Source organism: Vulpes vulpes, chromosome 8, assembly GCF_048418805.1.
Source record: "Vulpes vulpes isolate BD-2025 chromosome 8, VulVul3, whole genome shotgun sequence".
NCBI classification, from domain to species: domain Eukaryota; kingdom Metazoa; phylum Chordata; class Mammalia; order Carnivora; family Canidae; genus Vulpes; species Vulpes vulpes.
Genome location: NC_132787.1, coordinates 41,166,388 through 41,188,265, shown reverse-complemented (window position 1 = coordinate 41,188,265; position 21,878 = coordinate 41,166,388). Strand labels below are relative to the sequence as shown.

General features: G+C 49.7%; 1 protein-coding gene across 1 annotated transcript in view; it reads left to right on the top strand.

Annotated features, from left to right (window-relative positions):
- The window catches only part of TEAD4 (TEA domain transcription factor 4), a 65,604-nt gene extending 54,820 nt beyond the window's left edge, over positions 1-10,784 (top strand). Inside the window, exons 11-13 of the mRNA XM_072766236.1 lie at positions 4,383-4,523; positions 5,450-5,602; positions 5,727-10,784. Coding sequence (XP_072622337.1) covers positions 4,383-4,523; positions 5,450-5,602; positions 5,727-5,840 — 408 coding nt within the window. The 3' untranslated portion in view covers positions 5,841-10,784. The remainder of the gene's footprint in view (positions 1-4,382; positions 4,524-5,449; positions 5,603-5,726) is intronic.
- The last annotated feature ends 11,094 nt before the right edge of the window (positions 10,785-21,878 follow it).

Sequence of the window (21,878 nt, the reverse complement as noted above, 5' to 3'; positions counted from 1 at the left end):
CCCCTGCCCCTTGCTTGAGCCCCTAGAGCCAGGTCATCTCTGAAGACCAGACACTTGGTCAGGGCAAGGATGGGTGAAATCAGAGATGGGGGCATGTCAGTGGCCAGGGCTCCTTGGCAGTCATCTGGTCCCTCCTGTGTGGGGAGGGTTAAGGCACCAGGGAAGTACAAATCTGTGATGGGGGAAAAAGAAATGCTCCTGTTTGCTAAGCATGAGAGTTTTCGTCAGCCATGGGGTCCTCATAGCCAGCTCTGGTGTTCCTGCCATCTGGAACCCTCTTCTCCTGCACCCTGGTGTGGCCACTCCCTCTCCTGCCAACAACTCTTGTGAGGCGGGCCACACACAATTAGAAAGGAGAGCAGTGCAGACAAGGAAACAGAGCCACCTCCCCTGAAGCCTTCCTTTCTTTTCCAGCCAGCAGTATTCTTGGCCCAGCCCAGGTTGTGCATGCTAGGGAGTTGACCAGGGCCCTCTTAGAGTGGGAGGAGGACTTTGTCCTCTTAGCTGCCTCCCCCCACCCCGAAAGTTACTGTTCTTTCTTTGGGATGGTGGTTGTGGTTCCTAGGCTCATGGCTGCCAGGACAGATCATTTCCAGCAGGAACTGGCCTCAGGGTGCAGGAGGAGTCGAGTTGTGAGGCCATGCTCTGTTGCATATGACATGTAGGGTCTGGGGAAGGGACTGAGGAGCTGAAGTTGCTCCTTCCTTCCCCACAACATGTGGGACCAGCCGGGGCCATCTGTCTGTGGGACAGGGGAGAGGGAGCTCTTGGATCACTGATGGCTGTTAACACCAGTCTGCAAACTGAAAGTTCTGGGCAGAGGGTGAGCTGAGGCCTCGGAGGGAGGAGAGTGCCCCAGACCGGCCCCCATCCCAGCCTGCTGCTCCCTTCAGGCCCTGACGTTTCTCCCAGGCACATACCAGCACATGACAATGGATCTGAGCCCCTCCAGCCCCCGCTCCTGGGCTGCGGCTGGCTGTCTCGGCTCATCTGTCTGTCACCAAATCCCCTACACCTGTCCTAGGCCCTGCCTGGGCTGCCCACCCGCACCACGGCTATGAATAGGGTGGAGGGAAGGGAGTGTGGGGGCATTCAGAGGGCAGGAGGGCGAGCAGGGGGGTGCAGCCTTCCTCTGAGGTTGAGAAAGAGAAGCCAAGCCTATTAGTGAGGGGGCTGCAGAGGTGCCCAGGTAGTATCTGAAGTGTGGCTGCAGGAGAGGACTGGCAGGGTAGTCAGGAAGACGGAGCACAGAGGACAAGATGAAGTACTGGCCATGGCTTGTCCGTGTCACTGGCTGTGTCTTCCAGCTCTGTGCAGCGTAACCACAGGGCAGGTCCCTGGGCAGATGTCGGATGGCCATTTGCGGGATGTTTATCTCTCTCCCACTACCTCCTTATCTCTTTTGTCTCTATCTCTCTGTGCCACTCAAACACCATCACATTTACCCTACTTGCTGTTGCACAAGTTCTGAGTTCCTTAATAGCAGAGACAATGTCTCAGCCTCTTTGGGCTCTACTCCCCTTGGCCGTGCTGGGCTGGGGCAGGGTAAGTGGGTGACTGCGGGATGGAAGGGCCAGGTGAGTGAGAGCTATAACCAGGACCTGTGGGGGTAGGGGGAGGCTGTGTGTGGGGGTGCTGACAGGTTGGTGGGGTGGGTGGAGGGGTGATGCGGGGCTCACCTCTCTCCTCACTCTGTGCCACTGAGGCCACGCACAGCTTTCATTAGAGGCCCACCTCTCCTCAGGAGTGGCCCAGGCCCTGGGGCAGCTTAGTCCTTCCTGGCAGGGTGTTTACCGTCTGGGAGGGGCCGAGGCCACCCGGAACTGATCCTGGCATGTCCAGGGCGCTGCGGGGGTGCGAGCAGCTGTGACCTTTGTGTGCTGGGAAGAACCTGGGAGGGACTGGGCCAATGCTGGTGCACAGCGTTCTTTTAGGTGACATTGAATACAGACTTCTTCTATAATAGTTATGCAGTTATTATCACGTAAATCAGAAAAAGGTAGAATCCCTGACTGACTTCACAGGTAACATTGCTGAGCATGGAGTTAAGGACTGAGCGGATTTCGGAGAAACCGGGAGGGGCAGCATAGGGCCTGTGGTGGGTGGTGCACAAGTACACCAGAATCAAGAGGGCCCACCAGTAGCTGAAGTCCAAGAGGCATCGTTCTATGCTCTGGCCTTGCTGCCTGGTCAGTACCCGCCCTCCTGCGTTCAGATGCCTGCCCTTCCCAGGCGCCCAGGCACCCTGCCAGCTCTTTCTCACGCTTCTGCCCCGTGCTTCTAGCTGCATACTTGGAGCGAACTGCTCCTTTTTAAAGAAGTTTGGCAAACTTGTTCTTCTTAGGAGGAGCATGTGACTTAGCAGGGAAAATAGGAGACGGAGAGCTGGATTTTGGTCCCAGTTCGCCTTATACATAATTGTGTAAGTCCCAACTGCCCTTAATTCCCAGCCCACCTGAGGACTGAGCCAGCCCCGGGGTGGGATGCGGGGTGTGTAGAGCACTGCTGTTTATTCCAGAGGCTGAACCTTGATGTGAACATAGCTGTAATTGCTTGTTCTCCTGTCTTCCTAGAGGCCTCATTAAAACCATCACAGAGTATGCTAAATGTATGCCATTCTATGTGACATGAAAGCAGCCCATTTTCTTTTTCTCATAAAAGTAACACATCCTCATTCTGTTCCATAACCTGCCTTTTTTTTCCCCACTCAACAATTGTAGTCCATTCGTAATAATAAATATAGGTCCTTCTCAGCATTTTTTGTGGCTACATAATATTTTTATTGTGCTGTAAGACACTTACCACCCCCCACCAGTCTAGAGAATGTTCTTGCTCTTGGAAAACCTTTTTCTGGAAAGGAGAGAAAGCTGATGACTGAGCATCCCCTAATGGCCAGTAACAGAACTGCCTGGTGCCTGGCTCTGAATGGTGCCAGAACCTTCCCAGGGCTCTGGGGAGACCCTCATTTTAACAGCATCTAGAGCTTCTGCTGCATCGGTAGGGCTGCACTCTGGGGCCAGTTTGGCAGTGATTTCAGGCTAGTTCTATTGGTGGGGAGGAGAGGCTGCACCCTCAGACTCAGCCTTTTTAAATCGGTGTGTTTGCTCCGAGTTCTAAGTTGCTCTGTTAGCACCCCTGGCTCAGATGGGATGACTCACTGTGGGCCCTAAGGTTCTGGGGATGGGGACCTGTAAGTGGCTTAGGGCTTCAGAAATACAGTATCTGCCTCGGAGCTGCCAAGGCACTGAATTGTCTCATCCGGCATCTACCTCCCTCTCCTGTAACTCTGCCAGATTCAATTAAGCGCTGGAGTGGGAGCCTGAAGACTTGGGGCCTGTCACTTGTCAACTGTGTGGCATTGGGCTGGGCCTGTGGTCAGGGAGCCTCACTGATCAAACTGAGGCCAAGATCCTGCTGTTTGCCTCTTGCAGGGGATGTGTGTGAAATTGGGAGTCTTACTCCATGTTTTCTAAGAGGAAAATTTCAAATCAACCCAGCGTCCAGTGGGAGGCACTTTAGGCTCTGCTTTCAGCAGAGGATGAAGAGATATGTGTTGGGGAATAGCAAAAAGCTTATGTAGAAGACGAGGGGCTCACTAGTCAGGCTGGGGAGTGAGAGTCATGTTGTCTCATGGCAAGGGGCTCGGTGAGAGGGTTTTAACCATGGAATGATGCAGTCAGACTTGTCTTGTGAAGAGAACTCAGAGAAGTTAGAGAATGAACCAAAGGGAAGAAGACTGGCTTTGGTAAGGGGGATGAGTCTGGAGGCTGAGGCAGGCATGTAAAATGTCAAGGGTGGCTTGAGCCGCCTTAGAGATGGGTGAGAGTCCAGCCCCTAGGGCCATTTCCAAAAGAGCATTGGCAGGGTCCAGTCACCAGCTGAACCGGAGGATGAAGACATAGCAGAGTCCCAGCATCCCCTCCTACCCCTCTGCCAGTCTCCCATTCGGCTTTCTGTTCCCACACTGACTTCACCATCAAAATTGACTCTGGAAAGGAGCTAACAACTTCATACTAAAATAGAAATGACTGATAAGATTCAGACGTTTGTACTTTGACAAGAGCAAAGCCTTTGACTCTTAAAACTTGAAGTCCAGAAGGCCCCCCCACCATTGGGGGCCCACCTGCTGGGTATATTGGTGCCTGAATGGGTAGCAGAGGCCTGAGACTAATGTAGGTGCCAGTGTTCTCTTTTTCCATTATTGAGGCAACACAGCCTGACTTCATGCCAGGCCTAGATGTGGAGGAAGGAGGACACTGTCCAAGATCCTACTCTCCAAGTTCTTTTTAGGCCCTTATGATGTCTTCCTGGGCCTAGAACCTGGACTGTGGCCCCTGCTGACTCACCTGTCTACTGTTTGTCTTCCCTGTGTCTTCCTCCAGGCAGACCTCAACACCAACATCGAGGATGAAGGCAGCTCCTTCTATGGGGTGTCCAGCCAGTACGAGAGTCCGGAGAACATGATAATCACTTGTTCCACCAAGGTCTGCTCTTTCGGCAAGCAGGTGGTAGAGAAGGTGGAGGTAGGAGCCCACCCTGCGCGCTTGTTCAACCAGGCCCTCCGTCGATTCTCACTGGCCTTCATCCTTGTCCCCACATCTTTCTCCAGATTTGTCTGAGTCAGTGAGTCCCCTCACGAGTCTGGCAATTACTGGTTACCCACCTCATCTCAAACACCACTAGATGTGGGGCAGGTACCAGGGAAGAAACAGGGCTCATCCCAGGGCTTCCCAGCCCCGGCTGGGCGACTTGCAGCTTGCTGGTGACTTTAGAATCACATTGGTGCCTGAAACCTGCTCCCGCAGCAATAGTAAAACACTCTTCAGGTTATTATTATCATTATTTTTTAGATTTTATTTATTTATTTGAGAGAGGAAGAAGCAATGAAAGAGGGAGAAGCAGGCTCCCCACTGAGCAGGGAGCCCTGTGTGAGGTTCAGTCCCAGGATCCTAGGATCATGATCTGAGCCAAAGGCAGATACTTAACCGGCTGAGCCACCCAGGTGCCCCTTTCCAGTTATTTTCAATTAAATGTTCATTTTGAGATAATTAGGGCTTCACACACAGTATAGTTGTAACCTCTTGTATAACTAGAGTATAATATTGGCATTCAGGAAATGGACGTTGAGGTGGCCCAGCAGCCTGGTTCAGATGTTACCTGCTTACATGTACTCGTGCATGTTAGCACATGTGAGTGTGCAGCCAGGTCTGAGTCACTGCTCTGTGCCATCTTGCCTAGTGCCACTATGCCTATGTCTTGAAGCTCCCTCCTCCTCTACCTGGTGTGCCTGTCACTGACCTAGAAGGGAGGCTCTTTTCTCAGGGGCCTTAGGCCTCCTGCCTTTTCTTCCTGCTTGAGAGTGGGTCATGGAGCTTCCCCATAGAGTTGGGCCTGGGCTGGAAGTGGTCAAAAGAGATTCTAAGCCCCCGCTGCCCCCTGGGTCCTGCAGACAGAGTATGCCCGCTATGAGAATGGCCACTACTCATACCGCATTCATCGGTCCCCACTCTGCGAGTACATGATCAATTTCATCCATAAGCTGAAGCACCTGCCCGAGAAGTACATGATGAACAGCGTGCTGGAGAACTTCACCATCCTGCAGGTGTGTGTGTGTGTGTCGTGGGGACAGGGGCTTTGCAGTTGTGGGGCCAGAGGGGATCGATGGGTCGAGCAAATGACGTGCCCTTGTTTGGGGCTTTAACTCTTGCCTTTTCCTTCACCTGCAGGTGGTCACCAACAGAGACACGCAGGAGACGTTGCTGTGCATTGCATATGTCTTTGAGGTGTCAGCCAGTGAGCACGGGGCTCAGCACCATATCTACCGGCTGGTGAAAGAATAAGAGACTCAGGGAGCAGGGAGGGGGGAAGAGACGTCGTGTGTGCAGGGACATGGGGAGGGAATCTGCAGGGGCAGCCCCTGAAATGCCAGGAGAGCTGGGAGGTCATGAGTCTTCCTATCCAGCAACAACCTGCAGTGCCCAACCCCAAATAAACCCAAGATGGTGTGTATTTTCAGAGGACCTGATCTGGCTGTCTGAGCCTCGGGAGGGACTGGGAGAAGGAGGGGGGCAGACTGGGAAGCAGGCCAGAAGCAGCCCCAGAGATCCCCAGTGGACTCAGCCAGGAATGGTGCCAGGTGCTGAAGCTTCGGATGGGATGGTTCCTCTGTCACCACTCGAGCCCTGAACTGTGCTGCTGGCCATGCTGGGAGGCTGCAGGATAGGCCTGTGGGCTCTCTGTTCTGTGCGTGTCCAGGTGTGTACCTGCGGGTACTTGTGCACAGTGTCCTGGCCACCTGTGTTGCCCCTGCCTCAGAACAGCTGACAGGGAGGCTCAGTGCGCTCAGGGGTTGAGTTTTAGGTATGGAGGTGACAGTTGTTGGGAAGTTTGAAAGAGGACATGGCCAGAGCTCTCTGGATAGTTTTCGTCCATCCCCAGTGGGAATGGATCCTGGAGCCACACTGACTGCTGGGGAGGATTGGTTCCACATCACAGGAGCCTGAGACAGGGAGGAGGTTTAGGTGCTGAGGCTGGTGTTACACAGCATTCTTTGTGAGAAGGGGGAGTGAAGGCCAAGAAAGTGGGTCAGAGGTCTGCAGTGGACCAGTGGTCTCTAAGACCACACAGTTCTGAAGTTCTGCGAGTCCTTCCTCAGGCTGCCTCCCAGCCAGGGTGCCTGCTGGGTGGTGACTGCATCGGGGCTAGCCCAGGATGTCCACTCCCTCCCCAGACAATAGTAGTTTCTGTGTGCCCTGTGGATGAAGGAGGGCTGTGGAACCCACCCCAAGCCTCACAGGAACCAGCGAAGGGCTCCCTGGTTTACCTCCTTGGAGAGCTGTATGGGCTAGGGTGTTGGTGGTCCTGGCTTCAGGCCTGGTATTCCTAGCTGTCTGACCTCCGGCAGATTTCTCCACCAGTCTGAGGCCACCAGTCTGGTGTCTTTTGCTCTCTGTAAAGGGGAAGGCAACAGCACCTCCCTTAGAAGCCCCCAGTGAGAAAGAGAGCTAATGTCTGTAAAGTGCCTGGTGCGAGATGCACTGAATAAATGTGATTACAATTAGTTTAACCCTCCGCTTCATCAGGGAGGCCTGGGTCTAGCTCTTTGCTGCATCTCGTGGCCCTCTCATATCGCCCTGTAATGGGAACCATAATTCTGGAAACCTGGAGCAGAAGGGACCCAGGATTCAACCTACAGGTGTTTACTTTGTGCGCAGCACTCAGGGAGATATTATACAGGAATACAAAAGTGAGTAAGACAGCATCTAGGAGGTGTTATGGAATGGTGGTTAGGATTAAGGGTTTGAGTCAGACAGCTAGGATTGAAATCCTGGCGCTTGGCCACTGACTAGCTTTGTGGCCTTGGGGCAAGTTACTTAATTTCACTGTGCCTCAGTTTCCCCATCTGTAAAATGGGTATAATAAGAGTACCTACCTCATATATGTAGAGTGCCTCAAATAGTGCTGAGCACGTAAACATGTTCAATAAATATACATTATTTTTAATAGGAGCTTACAGTCTAAAAAGTCAGATTGGATAGTTCCTAAATGGAGTTCGTTGATCCTCACAGAAACTGGAGTTCAGAGGTGGGAGAGAGCAGGGTATGGAGGATCCAGGGAAAAGGTTGCAATTGAGAGGGGCTGCCCCTTAGAGGGTGGGTATTTATAAAGGCTGGGCAGCGTCCCAGATGGGGAAAAAAAGCCAGCAGCCAGTGTCCTCTTCTCGTCAAAAAGCAGCTTTAACTAAACGCCTCTGGACTGCTGCTAGACCTCGTGGCAAGTTGCATAACTTCACTATATGTGGGGCCCGGCTCTCATCAAAAGATGTGCTGTGGAGGTGGGGCGTGGGGTCCCTGAGGCCCTGAGCAGACTGCATGTGCTCACATGTCCACGGGCAGCCACTGTCACAATCCTCGCCCTCTCGCCTGCCCTCTCCCCTCGGGATTTTTGGGTAAGGAGACCTCATGCTGCCTCCCCTTCCAGCTTGACTGTGAACCTTCAGGCAAATACTCAAGAAGGATGTGTGAGCAGCCTCTTGACCATGGCACAAATGCACGAGTTAAGGAGATGATCTTTTGCATTATGGATGGGAAGGAGTCAGTGCAGGTGTGGGGACCCACTCTTTGCTGTGTGTTTTCCCCTCTCTCTATAGACTGACCTCAGTAGCCTCATGGAAAGTCATGTACTTCTAGCCCTAAGTTCCAGACCAGTCAGCCATGGGGATTGCCGAAAGAGATGCCTCTGCCCCTGGCATAGTGCAGATGGGGCCACTGGGGCCAGTGGGAGCCCTGACGTGCCCCACCTGTCTCACAGGCTTGTCCAGCACTCCCCTACGCCCTCTGGATTGGGTGCCCATCCCTCCCTTTCAGCTTTGGCTCCGCACGTTCCCCTGGCCAGTCATGCCCTTCCTTTGTCTCCCACTGGAGAACTGTTACTCATTCTTTAAGGGCCAATGTGGAGTCACCTCTCTCATGAGGAAGGATCAGTCATACCTGCCCTGTGTGGCAGGAGCCTGCCACACTGACCCAGAACACAGGTACCTCTGTCACCTCTCCTAATCCTCACCCAGTGGGTGCTGTGCCATCCCCATTTGAAAGATCAGAAGAAGGTGGAGCACAGAGGAGTGAACTGGCTTGCTTAGAGTATTAATGTGTGTATTCATCCAGCTGACAGATGCTTCCTTAACTTCCACGTTGTGTGGGGCGGGCCCTGGGAATGTGTCTCTGACCAAGACAGACAAGGTCCTTGGGGAGCTTCCGTTTCATTGAGGAAGAAAACAAAGTGAGCAAGTAACAGGACATGCAGACTGTGACAAGTGCTTTCAGAGCAGAGAGGGGTACGCAAGTTGAGAGTCACAGGGGAAGGCTTAGGGGCCCAGGAGAGGTGGGGGAAGGCATTGCGAGAAGAGGCAGGGAGGTATGGGTGCGGGGCCAGTGCAGAGAGTGAGAGAGAGCTGCATAAGGTACGGGAGCAGCAGGGGCTAGATCCTGCCTAGGCCAGCTGTCCAGACCTGGGGTTGGGGGTGTGGGGGACAGCTCAGCTTCCTCCACTGCCCAACACCCATTGCTTGGCAAGGACTTTGGATTTTACTCCATGTGAAGGGAGGTCCTGGAAGTGTTTGAACTGAGGGTCTTTTTGATCTTTAATCTTTGGTTTTCTTTAGAAATCAGCACTGAGGCTGCTGGGTCCCACAGAGAAGCATGTGCAGTTGTCTGCTCCTGAGTCTCTCTGTCCTGTGAGTGGAGACTGTAGCTTCCTTGGTCTGTTCCTTTCTGTTAACTAAGCACATCTGGAACATAGCAGGTGCTTAGTAAACATTTGCTGAAGGGGTGCACGGGTACAAGGCAGTGTGATCCATGGCGTCTAGGCCTGGGAGGTAAGGGCCCTGAGCTCGCCTGGGTGGAGCCCTTTGCCCTCCTGACCATCTAGAGCTGGGGGGGGTGGGGGGGTGGGCGGTGTTGCTGAGATGGGGATGTGACAGCAGGCTGCCTCAGGGGCCCCCAGTGAACGTCCATAGAGTGGGATGATCTTCCTAAGGAGAAAAACCCACACAGGACTTGAGGGTGTGTGTGTGTGTGTGTAGGTACCAACTCTGCCCTTTCAGGACTGAAGCCAGTGGAGTGAGGATCAAGGGGTGGCCATGGCTCAGGCCGCTCATAGACTGTGTGCCTTGGCCATCGCCTGCTCCCTCTCCCTAGCCATAGGCTCCAGGGTGGGCAGGGTGTGATGGGGCTGGAGGTAGGAGGGCCAACAGCTCATAGAAATTGGGGTGGGGGCAACAGGGAGCTCCTGCTGGCCCACAGCTCTGGGCCTGGTGCAGGCCTGTATCAGTTCAGTACTGCTCACCTGGGCGGAACTGGCACAGAGCAGGGATGAGAGAGCCGCCATAAGTTTTTTTATTAGCTCAGGGGCAGTTATACCCAGTGGTCGCTGTGTCTGACCCCTTCTTACTTATCTGCTATATCAGCTCCAGAAAGGAAAACCAGAAGCTTTCCCCCAAAGACTTAAATCTATATATAAGTTGTTCTTGAGAACTTAAACCCTAGAGCCAGGCAGACCTAGGGTCGAATTGGCTGCTGCTAAGTTATGTGATCCTGTGCAAATAGCTTACTCTCCCAGACCTTCATAACCCTACTTGGGAAATGGAAATAAAATGGCTTTGACTTTAGGTTGCTGTTGGAAGAAGTGTACCTAGCTCACGGTGAGCACTCAGTGAATGGTAATAACTTAGGTGTATTAGAACCTCCCCGGCTCTGTTCTTTCCACCCCTAAGACAGAAAGACACACACACACACACACACATACACACATGTATTTTTATAGAAAAAAACCAAAAAGGCTCATGCCTCCTAGAGTCCACAAGGAAGCCTCAGGCCTTAGTTTAGTGGGAACTGTCTGCACAAAGACAAATGCTTAGATCTTCATCCTCAGGTTTCAGAAATGGGGAAGGAAGTGTTCTTAACCAGGAAAATAGCTTTGTGGCCTACGAGGGGAGAGAGGCCCCAGGGAAGGGTCTCGAAAGGGAGCACAGAACAGACTTGGTGGGCTAAGCCACTCTGAATAAGACGCTGTCTGGGAATTGGATTTGTTTACTTCCTGAGAGAGGATGGGAGAGGTGGTCCAGAACCTCTATAGAAGGCTGAAGCCCGATTGGTGGAAATGGCTAAAGGTCTTTTTATTTTTAAGCTCATGGATGTCTAATATGCAACTTTAAGTTTTTTGTATTTTTGCAATGTAACCCCCCTTTGTCTCCTCAAATTTTCAGTAAAGTCTGCTACCTACACAAAGCCCTTTGTGCGAGTGGTTTCTTTTCATGAAAGTGAGAGAGTCTCCTCTGTGAATAGAGCTTGGAAGCAGCAGCAGCAGCAGCAGCAGCAGCAGCAGCAGATTAGAGCCACAGAGGCAGCATGAACCCAAGCATGTCAGTGGGAGCAGGGATGCAGATCCGACTTGAGCTGCCCCCGGCCGGCCCTGTGCCTCCCGAGAAAACAGAAAGCCCTCGGAGGTACCCACATACGTGGGGTAGAGTTCAAGCTTCTGCCATCTGAGTCACATAAAGTTCTTGCCACCGCCTGAGTGAGGATGTCCTGGCGTCGCTTCTGTGAGCACTGCAATGGTAGACGCACACCATCAGGTGCTTAGTAAACAAGAGGATACAAAGTCCACTGGATTTGAAGAGTGGTCAAAATGAGAGGTTCAGGCGGGGTCCAGTGGGATTGGGTTCCTAGCTCGGCATGTTAGGAATGTGATCCTAGCTCTTGCCCCAAGGGTGGGCAGACCCACAGGACTGGCTTGCTAACCAAAATCACAACGGCGGCGGGATGGATAAAGCCAAGTGCCACTTCATTAATTCACAGGGAGCAGCACCACACCCGGGGCGTGGCAATACTTGCCCGCTTGTTGGCACATTCTTTCCTCCCCAGGGAACCGGGTCACCTGAGTACAGTAGCTGGTGCATGTGTTCAAGCAGGGAGTTGGGCGAGCTTAAAGGAATGTGGGCACCAGTGTTCAGAGTCTGGTAGTTCTGTCTCCACGTTGAGGACCAGACTTCTCCCAAGGAACCCTTTTCTCTGGACCCCGGTGAGAGACGGCTCCTTCTGTGTCTCCACAAGCCCTGTGACATCACACTGAAAAGTTAGAGCACCTGTGCTGGCCGTCCTCAGATGGGGTAATCCCGAAGCTCCACCCCCCACAACCCAGAGGCCTGGGCTTGCTGGCAGGGCCCAGCGGCTCACCACAGCTCTCTCATCCTTGGCTCTGCCAGCACAGGGGACAGGCGGCCTTAGGGTTAGTGTTTCCTGGCTCTCAGGACCTTGGGTAGTAGCCTGGGGCCTCATACACAGGCTTACAGCTTGGGACTGAGGAAAGGAAGGAAGGGGAACAGGAGTGTGAAACGAGAAAGGAGAGGGAAGGGCAGGGCTGGGAGCAGCATGTCCCCAGGGAGGGTCCTCTCAGGCACATAGAGGCGTGGGGTCCCCGTGTGCTCAGCAGTCCTGGCTCACAGCAGATGCATCGGAGCACATGCAGTGTGCCAAGCACCATTCCAGGGCGTAAGGCCACCAGGGAGATGGCAAGGGGCTTTGCTCCCAGAGAACCCCCATGCTAGCAGGGGGTACATAAGAAATAAGCCATTATATCTTGGCCATAAGAAATAAGCAACGAGAAAAGGTAAACAACAGCAGGAAGTGGTCCATGCTTTGATGAAAATAAAACAGGATGATGTATCAGAACAGGGCTTGGCCGTATCCGGCCTGCCACCTGTGTTTGGGTAGCTCAAAAACTAAGAATGGCTTTTACAATTTTTAATGCTGGACCAGAAAAAAAATCTGCAATTCAAATTTCAGAGTCTAAATTGAATGTGGGTGGAACACGGCCATGGTCCCTGCTGCAGGCTGCGCACAGTGGCTTCCCAGCATCACCCTGCACCAAGGGCGGGGCACAGGCCCCATCTATGGCTCCCTATCTCGCCCTCTCCAGGAGAACTTTGCTTCTCTGGAGAAGAGGCTTCTTCGGAGCGGGTGGGCATCGGAGACCTCCCCAAGGGGACACAAGGAGCCAGCCACGTGAAGACCTGGGAAAGGAGCCCCTCTATTTCGAGGGTGCCGAGGTTGGGAAAGGACTGAGCATGTTCCAGTGGCCGGATGGACCGCAGCGTGCTGGAGCATCTCCTGTCCGTGTCTTCACTGGTTTCCTGGAGGATAGCTGTGCCTTTGGAGAAGTCCCAACCTAATGCGCTTCCTCCCGGCTGTCTTTCTCTTGGTGTCTTTGGTCTTCGATGCCGCAGTGGAGTCTTCCCTTGAAAGCCAGCAACCCTTGGCTGTCTGTATTGTCTTCAGAGGGGCACTGAGAGCCTCTGGGGGTGTCCAAGCAGGGCTGGGCTCTGTGGCCCTCCTGCAGCTCCCATGTTCGGAAGTGGATTGCTCCATAGGGTGTTTCTCATCTGGTCAGATTCTGTGGGAAGGGTCCCTCTGGTCTCTCACTGGGGAGGACTGTCCAGCCCCTGGTGTTCTGGGGACCTAATGGGAAAAGAGTGTCGGGGACATTTTAGCGTTCGCTGTGGACACTTCCATCAATCCCTGTTTTCTGATTTGGACCTGGTGCCCCAGCCCAGAGCCGCCCCTTGTCACCCTCTCCTGTCTCCTGCCTGAGTGTGGAGTGGCAGTACCATGGATGCATGGAGTCAGGGACAGAATTTGGGGGCTCATCTATTCTTGAACTGAATTTGAGTCCTCTTGTTACCTGGTGCCATCAAGTCTTGACTTTGGGGGATTGGGTGGTATAAATCATGTTCCTTTCTGGCTTTGTCTGGGTTAGAATTCAGCTTCCTTAGGTTTGCTAAGTCAGTTGGTGCTAACCCTTCTGTTTTCTGGCTTCTAAATTTTTGTTACTATCATCCCCTCCCCTGTACTCTTTGTCCTTTAGGATATACACCTTATAAGATACGTTTATGGCCATCTTAGAAGAGTCTCCGAGGGAACAAAATAGATGCATGTGTTGAATCATCAACTTTGTCCTGATTTGCTTATTTAAAATCTCACTCTGTCATGTGAGGATAGGTACTAGGAGGCAGGTGGGGAAGCAGGGAGGGCTCATTAGGAGGTTCCTGTGGAGATCTAGAGGAGATATGATGGTGCTTTGGACGTGAAAAAAAGTGGACCTTGAGATGTATTTTGAAGAGAGTCACTAAGACTTCCTGATGGTGTGGGCATACGGAGTATGGGAAAAGTGGGGAATTAAGATCAACACTAAATTTCCTGGCTGAAGTCATGGGTGCCATTTAGGGTGATGGAAGAGACTTGGAGAGGAGTAGAGGCGGAGACACCCGTTAGACATCCGCGTGGGGATGGCAAGTAGCAGCTACATGTATGATTCTGGAATTAGGGAGTGAGGCCAGGACTGGATTTACAATTTCCTGGGAGCTGGATTGGCATTTAGGTCCTTGAGACGAGATGAGATCACCTAGGAGGAGAGTATGGACGAAGAAAGAAGGATTGCCTGAGTCATTCCAACATTCAAGGGTAGCAGAGAAGAGGAGGAAAACCAGAAGGGCATGGTTTTCTTCTCAGTAGTGAAGGAAAGAACTGAACTGCTACTGGCAGATTAAAAAGAAGATGGAAGAATGACCATTTGTGGTCAAGACTCCCTAGCTCCTCTTCTTCCTGAGTCCTAGCTGTGCACAAGGCCACTCAGAATAAATACCCTATATCTTAGTCTCCCAGCTAAATGTGGCTGTGACTAGCATGGCCAATGGTAAGGAGAGCTACAATTTCCAGAAATGTCCTAAAATGGAGGAGGCATGCTCTCCTTACCTCTTCTTTTCAGTTGACTGTATTGTCATGGAATGGCTGGATCTCCTACAACCATTTTGGGCCATGAGGTGACCTTAGGAATAGAGTTACCCATGGTAAAGCAACAAGATAAAAGGGTCTTGGATCTTTGATACCACGGAGCACCATAACAACCGTGGACAGATTTCAGATGAGAGCGAAATAAACTATCTTTAAGTCACTTTTACTTTGTGTTTGCTTGCTTGTTTTTGTAATTAGTGGCCAAACTTAGCTTTGATATATCGTTGGATTTGGCAACATAGAGGCATAGTGGTTGAAGTGTGAACAACTAGAACAACCACCACTACAACAATAATACCACCTCAACTATAGCAGTTTTTCAGTTTACAAAGCACGTTCAGACATACCGCCTTGCCCGATGATTGTGTTTCCATAGTGATTCTGTAGGCTTCTTTTTATAGATGAAGAAACTGAGGCTCAGAGAAACTACGAACTCAAGTCCCCTGGTTACTGAGTTGCAACTCCTGTACTTCAGCACCTGTACTTCAGCCTGCATCTTCTGGCTTCTCACCTGGGGCTCACAGATGCAGGTGATGGATGTACAGGAGGTTCTGCTCCAGAGTTTGCCAAATGCTGTGGGGATTGTTGGAAGCTGGTCCAGGAGGTCCCTGTGAGGGGACTGTGAGGCCTGGGACCAGGTAAAAGTGTTATTTGGTGCAGCGATCAAAGCTTTCTCACCTTTTCAGGAAGATGCTTGAATTTCTAGAGCGCTGATAGGGAGTACAGGAGACGGTGGAGAACAAAGAAAGGAAGAATGAGACAAACATCAACATGGGGAAAGTGTGTCTGCCAGCTGGCATGGTAGCAATCCCATTTTGAAAGTAATCAAGTAGCAATCAGATGTTCAGACCAAGTTTGCTGAGTGTTCTGTGACCATATAAATGTCTCAGGATCAAAGGGATCTGCTGCTCTTTGCAGCCTCCCTTCCTCAGAGGCCAGGGTGAGCGCTTCTGAAGTTTGGCATGAATCTCTCCTTCTGCTTTTCCTCTAAAGTAACAACGTTGCTGAATTCTTTCCAATTTCTTTCTTTAAATCCCCACCAATCTGGAGATTGCTGGGGATACACAGATTTTAAGCTGATCTGGGATTTGCATCTTCTTAATGGCAAGGTGAGATTACTTTTAAGGAACTTGCTTGAGGTTATGAAGCTAGGGTTTGAAATCAGCCGTGTGACTTCTAAGCTGCTCCGCAGCTCCAGCCCTAGGAAGCCGAGAGCCCGCGGGAAATACCATTCTGTCCATCTCACCCCTGGCCCCTTTGAATCTTGACTGAACCATCCTAGCCCTGCTCCTGGAGGCACATTAAAGCAAGCCTCACATGTCGCCCCAGGGAAAGGTCCCGGCCCAGCCCCAGTTCCAAGGGGCCCACTTGCTCTTCATCTCGCTGGACCTTGGATTCCTGGCTATAGTCCCTGGCTTTGATATTTGCTTCTGCTGTCTGGAGTTTGGCAACTCATCACATTCTCCTTGCAGCTTTTTGGGCCTCAGGGGTTTTTCCATTAGCCCTCTGCTCTGTCTACCTCTGATTCACTGTCCTTCCCTGGCCTTGGGTGAGGAGCACTCACCCTCTGGCCTGGGCCCTGCGGGAGCCGCATCTGGGCCAGAATGGATGTGGCATTGAGATGGCATTATGACAGGGTATAGGGAGACTCCAGTTCTGCCCGTGGCCACACTTCCTGGTCCTGGAGGGAGGTGTTTATCCAAAAGACTAAGCAAGGCACCACTCTCTTTATCAGGTAAGACTTGGACCCCAATGTCAAATTCTAGAAGGGTTGGTTTGAATGACCTAGAGCCAGAACAGGCTTCATTCATCCCATAAACACTGAGCACCTAGGATATGTCTGGCAGTGTTCTAGCTCCTGGGGTTACAGCGGTGAATAGAATCAAAGTGCCAGACCTCTAGGAGCTTACATGCTGGGCAGGGCGGGGTGTGTGTGTGTGGCGGGGGGAGGGCAGGAATCACACAAATCAAAATAACATGGGACCTCCTGTACTGTACTCCCCAGCATTCCCGCCCCCACTGGCCATCCCCAGTCTTGGATCTGATCTCTGTGATGGAAGGATCAGTGTCAGACTCAGGAACAAGGGAGGGCAGTTGTTTCAGTGCCTCCTTAGATGCGCCCCTCCACCCCCCACCCCGGGGCCCTGCTCCTGTAGGAAAGCAAAATACGTTCTTCCATCATAGAGAAAACACCTTACCTGAGAGGGGAGGAGAGAGTGTGTGTGCATGTGCTCATCCGGCTGAGAGCCCTGGATAACAGGGACCATTGGAAAGAGCCACATCCAGGCGTGCCCACGTGTGCAGAGCATGCCCTTCACAGGCTTCAGAGTGTGGATCCTGGAGGCAGAGCATCACCAGGAGCTCAGGAAAAATGCAGATTCTCACCCCACCCCAGTTGTTCAGAATCCAAGTCTGCAGATGATTCCTATGCAAGCTCCATGCCCAGACTGTGACCAACCCATAATTCCTCTTGGAGACGGACTAGGAAATGGATTGTAGGGTAGGTGCGGGGGGGGGGGGGGGGGGGGGGGGGGGGCTTCCTCCCCTGGGAGAGGTATGTATTTGAGTAACATAGTCACCACTGCTTGTAAAAGTCAATTACTATAAATAAAATAGTAAGTAAAAGAAAAATAGAATAAAACTAAATTCAAAAAAGGATGCTTCCTTTTAATACTTGATTTGTAACACTTGTAATATTTGCAACTTTCACCATTTCAACAAACAAATATCATTCTATACTTTGTATTTGTTTGTAAACTGTGAAGCCAGTATCAATTGAGTTATCAATTGTCCGAGGGGGAAATTTTAGGCATCAGAAAGAACACTTAAAGTTATTTGTGTATTTTCATGTTTTTTCAACTGATTAAAGTTGTAAATTTAAAGCCTAATTTTTATTAACTTGTGTTCAACTTACAAATCTTGCTATTTTGTTCATAAAGCTAGTGTTTCCATGTTAGTCTTTTACTTTTTTTTTTTTATTAATGTTCGGTTAGCCTATGAATTCTCTAAACATTTAGTATCACTTAGAAACTCGATTAATTAAATTAGCTCTGTTTAAGCTATAATTAAGCACTTCAAAAATCTTACAAACAGACTTACTGAATCTAACAAAATCCTAGACACTAAGCATTTAAGAAGTTAAACACTATTCATGAAAGGTAGTAAGTCATAACTTGTTGATCTAATCAGATATATTTAAGCATTTAATCATCAAACTTAATCCACCTAAATTACTAAATCAGTGTCTCAAGTCCAGTACGTCACAAGCGTTTATACTTTTCCAACACCTTAAAAAGCAGATAAAAATTGTACACGTTGAAATGGTGGATGCTTAACTTTGTCACATGAATTTTTTTGTAAAGCAATACAAAGTTTTTCGATTTCCTCCTTCTTTCCTCCCTCCCTCCCTCCCTCCCTCCCTCCCTCCCTTCCTTCCTTCCTTCCTTCCTTCCTTCCTTCCTTCCTCCCTCCCTCCCTCCCTCCCTCCCTCCCTCTGCTGTGTCCCTTTCCCTAAATATCTGTGGAAACTAACACACTTCCGGCATCATCTAGTGGATTTAAGCCAACTTTGATTTTTTTCTTGTGCAGAGGTATGCTACCTCTGAGCTACCTTCCAAGAAGCCCTGGTTTCTTTAAGTGGTGAGTGTTATTAGGGACCGATGTCTGGGCACTCTTGGTGCAGATCAGATTCTCCACATGAGAACTGCAGGTGATGAGGGGTTTCCACCTCCAGTCCTGTAGTGAGATGGTCAGAAAATGAGTTCACACTTATTTGTCCAATTTAACACCAACCCTACTAAGTCCTTTAGAGAGAAATATTCTATAAAGGCTTTCATTTTACTACCCCTCCTTTAAACTACCAGCTTTTAGGTACCAGCTGCTGCTGCTGCTTTAAAAACAACCTTGATGTGTCATGCTATATATATTTTAATTATAATATGAATGAACCTTTCCATGTTGTAAATAGATGTGTACTGACTTGGATCCCAGATGCCCCTGTGGGGCTGCAAATGTGTTCCTTGTCACTTTCATGATCCTTGAGTGTCTTATCAACCATCATCCTCTGGTCATTTTATCAACAGTCACACAATTTTATTTCATCCAACTCTATTGAATTCACTAGGCTCGATTCCAATTTCCAAGTGTCAGCTTCAGCTCTCTTCCTGTCTCCTAGAGCAATCTTTGCCTCCTGGCCCTCCTCTGCCTTTTATACTGGAAATAGGGTTGTCACTTTGTTTCTCCCTGTTATCTTTAAGACTCCTCACAGGCTGTCTCTGTATGTGCCTCCACCATCTGCTCTTTAAAGAGGCCAGACTTTTTGGAGAAAATAGAATCAATATATATTTAGCAAAGTTAACCTATTTGACACATCATTTTGGAAGTAAGCAGATTTATCTTCCATGGTACATATGATAGAGAAAGGCAGAGAACCCAGTTTCCATCAACTTTACTCAAATCTGAACCCCTTTTCCTGTCACATTATCCCTCCTCTGCCAAAGCCTCATCCTCAAGTGCTCAGCAGTTCTTTGCCTTGAGCCACCTCCCACCTGCATCCACCATTTTGCCCCATAGTGAATGGCACACATCCCATCTCCCTTTTCCTACTGTGGAGGACAGACCCAAAGGTGCCCCCACGATTCCTGGTGTTCATGCATCTGTGTGGTATCCTCCCCTTGAGAACGTGTGCGCCTGTGCTACTGATGGATGCGGTATGGCTAAGGTGGTGGGATGTCATATCCGTGATTAGGTTATGTTCTACAAGACTCCATCTTGCTATGACCCTCTGTTGGCTAGATGAAATTGGTGTCCATGTGGAGAAAACCCACATGGCTAAGCTTTGAGGACAGTTTCCAGCAGACAGCCAGCAAGAAGCCAGTGTCCTCAGCCACACAGCCACAAGAAAGTGAGTTGTGACAGCAGCCTGAGTGAGTGTGGATGCAGATTCTTTCCCAGTTGAGCCTCCAGAAGGCAATCTGGCCAACACCCTGACTGCAGCCTTCTAAGATTCTGAGCAGAGGACCCAGCTAAGCCATGCTGGGCCTGACTCATAGAAAGTATGAGGTAATAACCAGGTGTTGTCTTGAGCTGCTGACTCCATGCTAATCTGTTGTACCGTAATAGATAAGTAATACACGTACGAACACTGCTTCTTTTGTAGCCCTCCCACATGGTGGCTGGTTGTGCTGTTCCACACCACAGTACTAAAGCTGGGGGGCAGGGGGCTTCATTTTCTTACTTCCCACTTTTCTTAGACTGTTTTTTCCTGAGTTCCAGCTGTATGGCTATGCCACCTTCTTCCCCTTTTGAGAGCCACTGCCACTTACTGACCCCCCCCGCCCATTCTTTGAAAAATCTAGCATCTGTCTTATATTCTCTCCTCCTATGTGAACTCAATGTTGCTTTGGGTAAAAATTTTTTGGCTGTTTAAAAATTTTTTATTTTATTTAAATTCAATTAACATAGTGTATTATTAATTTCAGAAGTAGAGTTCAGTGATTTATCAGGTACATATAACACCCAGTGCTCATCACATCAGGTGTCCTCCTTAATGCCCATCACCCAGTTACCCCATCCCTCCATCCCCCTACCCTCTGTTTCCTGTGGCTAAGAGGTTGGGGTGAAATTTTCAACAGGTCACCTGGGCTCTCAGTTTCTTGATTTCCTTCTCTCTGCAGGCCAACTCTTTTCTTTCTGAGCCATCCACCTCCACTGTCATGACTGGGGCTTTGACATCTCTGGGAACTGTTCCATTCCAAAATCATTGAGTCAGGCTGCCCCTCTCTGACTTCTACCTCCTTTTCTGTCAGCTGGCTGGCTACTCCTACTGCCCTCATTTCCTCTTACCAGCTCCTCTGTTCTACTGATCTCTCTCATTATCCCCACAACATCAGCCCTCTTACTTACTTTCTGTTCTCCTTATCAAGCTTAGAGTTAATGTCTATACCTAACCTCAATCCTCTGTCATCTAGTCACACCCATCTGGCAAAATCCCAGCTGCGATGAACCCAACTATCCAAAAATCAGCGTGCTTCCTTTCAAGCAGCCTCTGGGAAAGTCACACAACAGGGCATTTATGCAGGCATTGGTCCTACATAAATTCAAGCTTTACTGTGTTCAAGCCCTTAGTACACCTAGGGAACACTATTAAGTGCCTATGATGGACTCACTCTCCCACAGTGATTCTTTCAAGCCTCTGGCCCTTCCTTACATTTTCACTTGAGCAGCAAATGAACTTCTGTCTCTAAGCCTCTTTCTTTATTTTTTTAAAAAGATTTTTATGTATTTATTCATGAGACACACACAGAAAGAGAGGCAGAGACACAGGCAGAGGGAGAAGAAGGCTCCATGCAGGGCGCCCGATGTGGGACTCGATCTCAGGACCCCAGTATCATGCCCTGGACTGAAGGCAGGCACTAAATACGCTGAGCCACCCTGGGATCCCCTAAGCCTCTTTCTTTAAAAGGGAAAACAGAACTCATCAAATGAAAATCCCCATCTAGGACACAATCCACTTACGTTTGCTCTCATTCTACTCTCTTTTCCCTCTTGTTGCAGTGCAAGTGTTATCATCTTTTCTGCCTTAGCCAAATCTCGACATTTAGACTTTGGATTCCATCCCTTCACTTATCCTATGAAAACTTGTACTATTTGTGATCTCTTACCTTTCCCATATATTCCACCTCTTCCTCTTGATTGGATCCTTCCCATAAGCTTTTAAACATATATATTTTTTTCACTCCATTTCTTCTTCTTCTTCTGGGACTTCAATTACCTATTTATTAATTATTTCTCTCACTTTCAGATTGGTTACTTTCTATTGATTTATCTTCAAGTTCATCTTCTTCCACTGAGATTTTATTTGGCCAGTAAGCCCATCCAGTGAATTTTTAAAAAAATTCTAGATATGTAGTTCTAAAATTCTCATTTGAGGGGCACTTGGCAGCACAGTTGGTTAAGCGTCTGACTCTTGATTTTGGCTCAGGTCATGATCTCAGGGTCATGAGATCGAGCCTTCCTGCATGGGGCTCTGTGCTGGGCATGGAGCCTGCTTAAGATTCTCTCTCCCTCTCCTCTGCCCCTCCCCGACTCACACTCTTTCTCTAAAAAATTTTTTTTTAAATATAAAATTTCCATTTGATTCTTTTTTTTTAAATTCTTTTTTATATTCTTATATTTCTGCTGTGGTATCCTATCTGTTCATTTATTATAAATGTATTCTTTATATCCTGGAACATAGTTATAATAACTGTTTTAAGATTCTTTTTTTTAAAGATTTTATTTATTCATTTGACAAAGAGAGAAAGCATGAGCAGTGGGGGAGTGGCAGAGGGAGAGGGAGAAGCAGCAGGTTCCCCGCTGAGCAGGAAGCCTGATGCCATGCGCTATCCCAGGACCCTGGGATCATGGCTTGAACCCAAGGCAGATACATAACCACTGAGCCACCCAGGCACCCCGCTGTTTTAAAATTCTTGTCTGATAATTTCAACATCTGAGTTATCTTGGATTGGCATGGGTTGGCTGCTTATCCCTTGA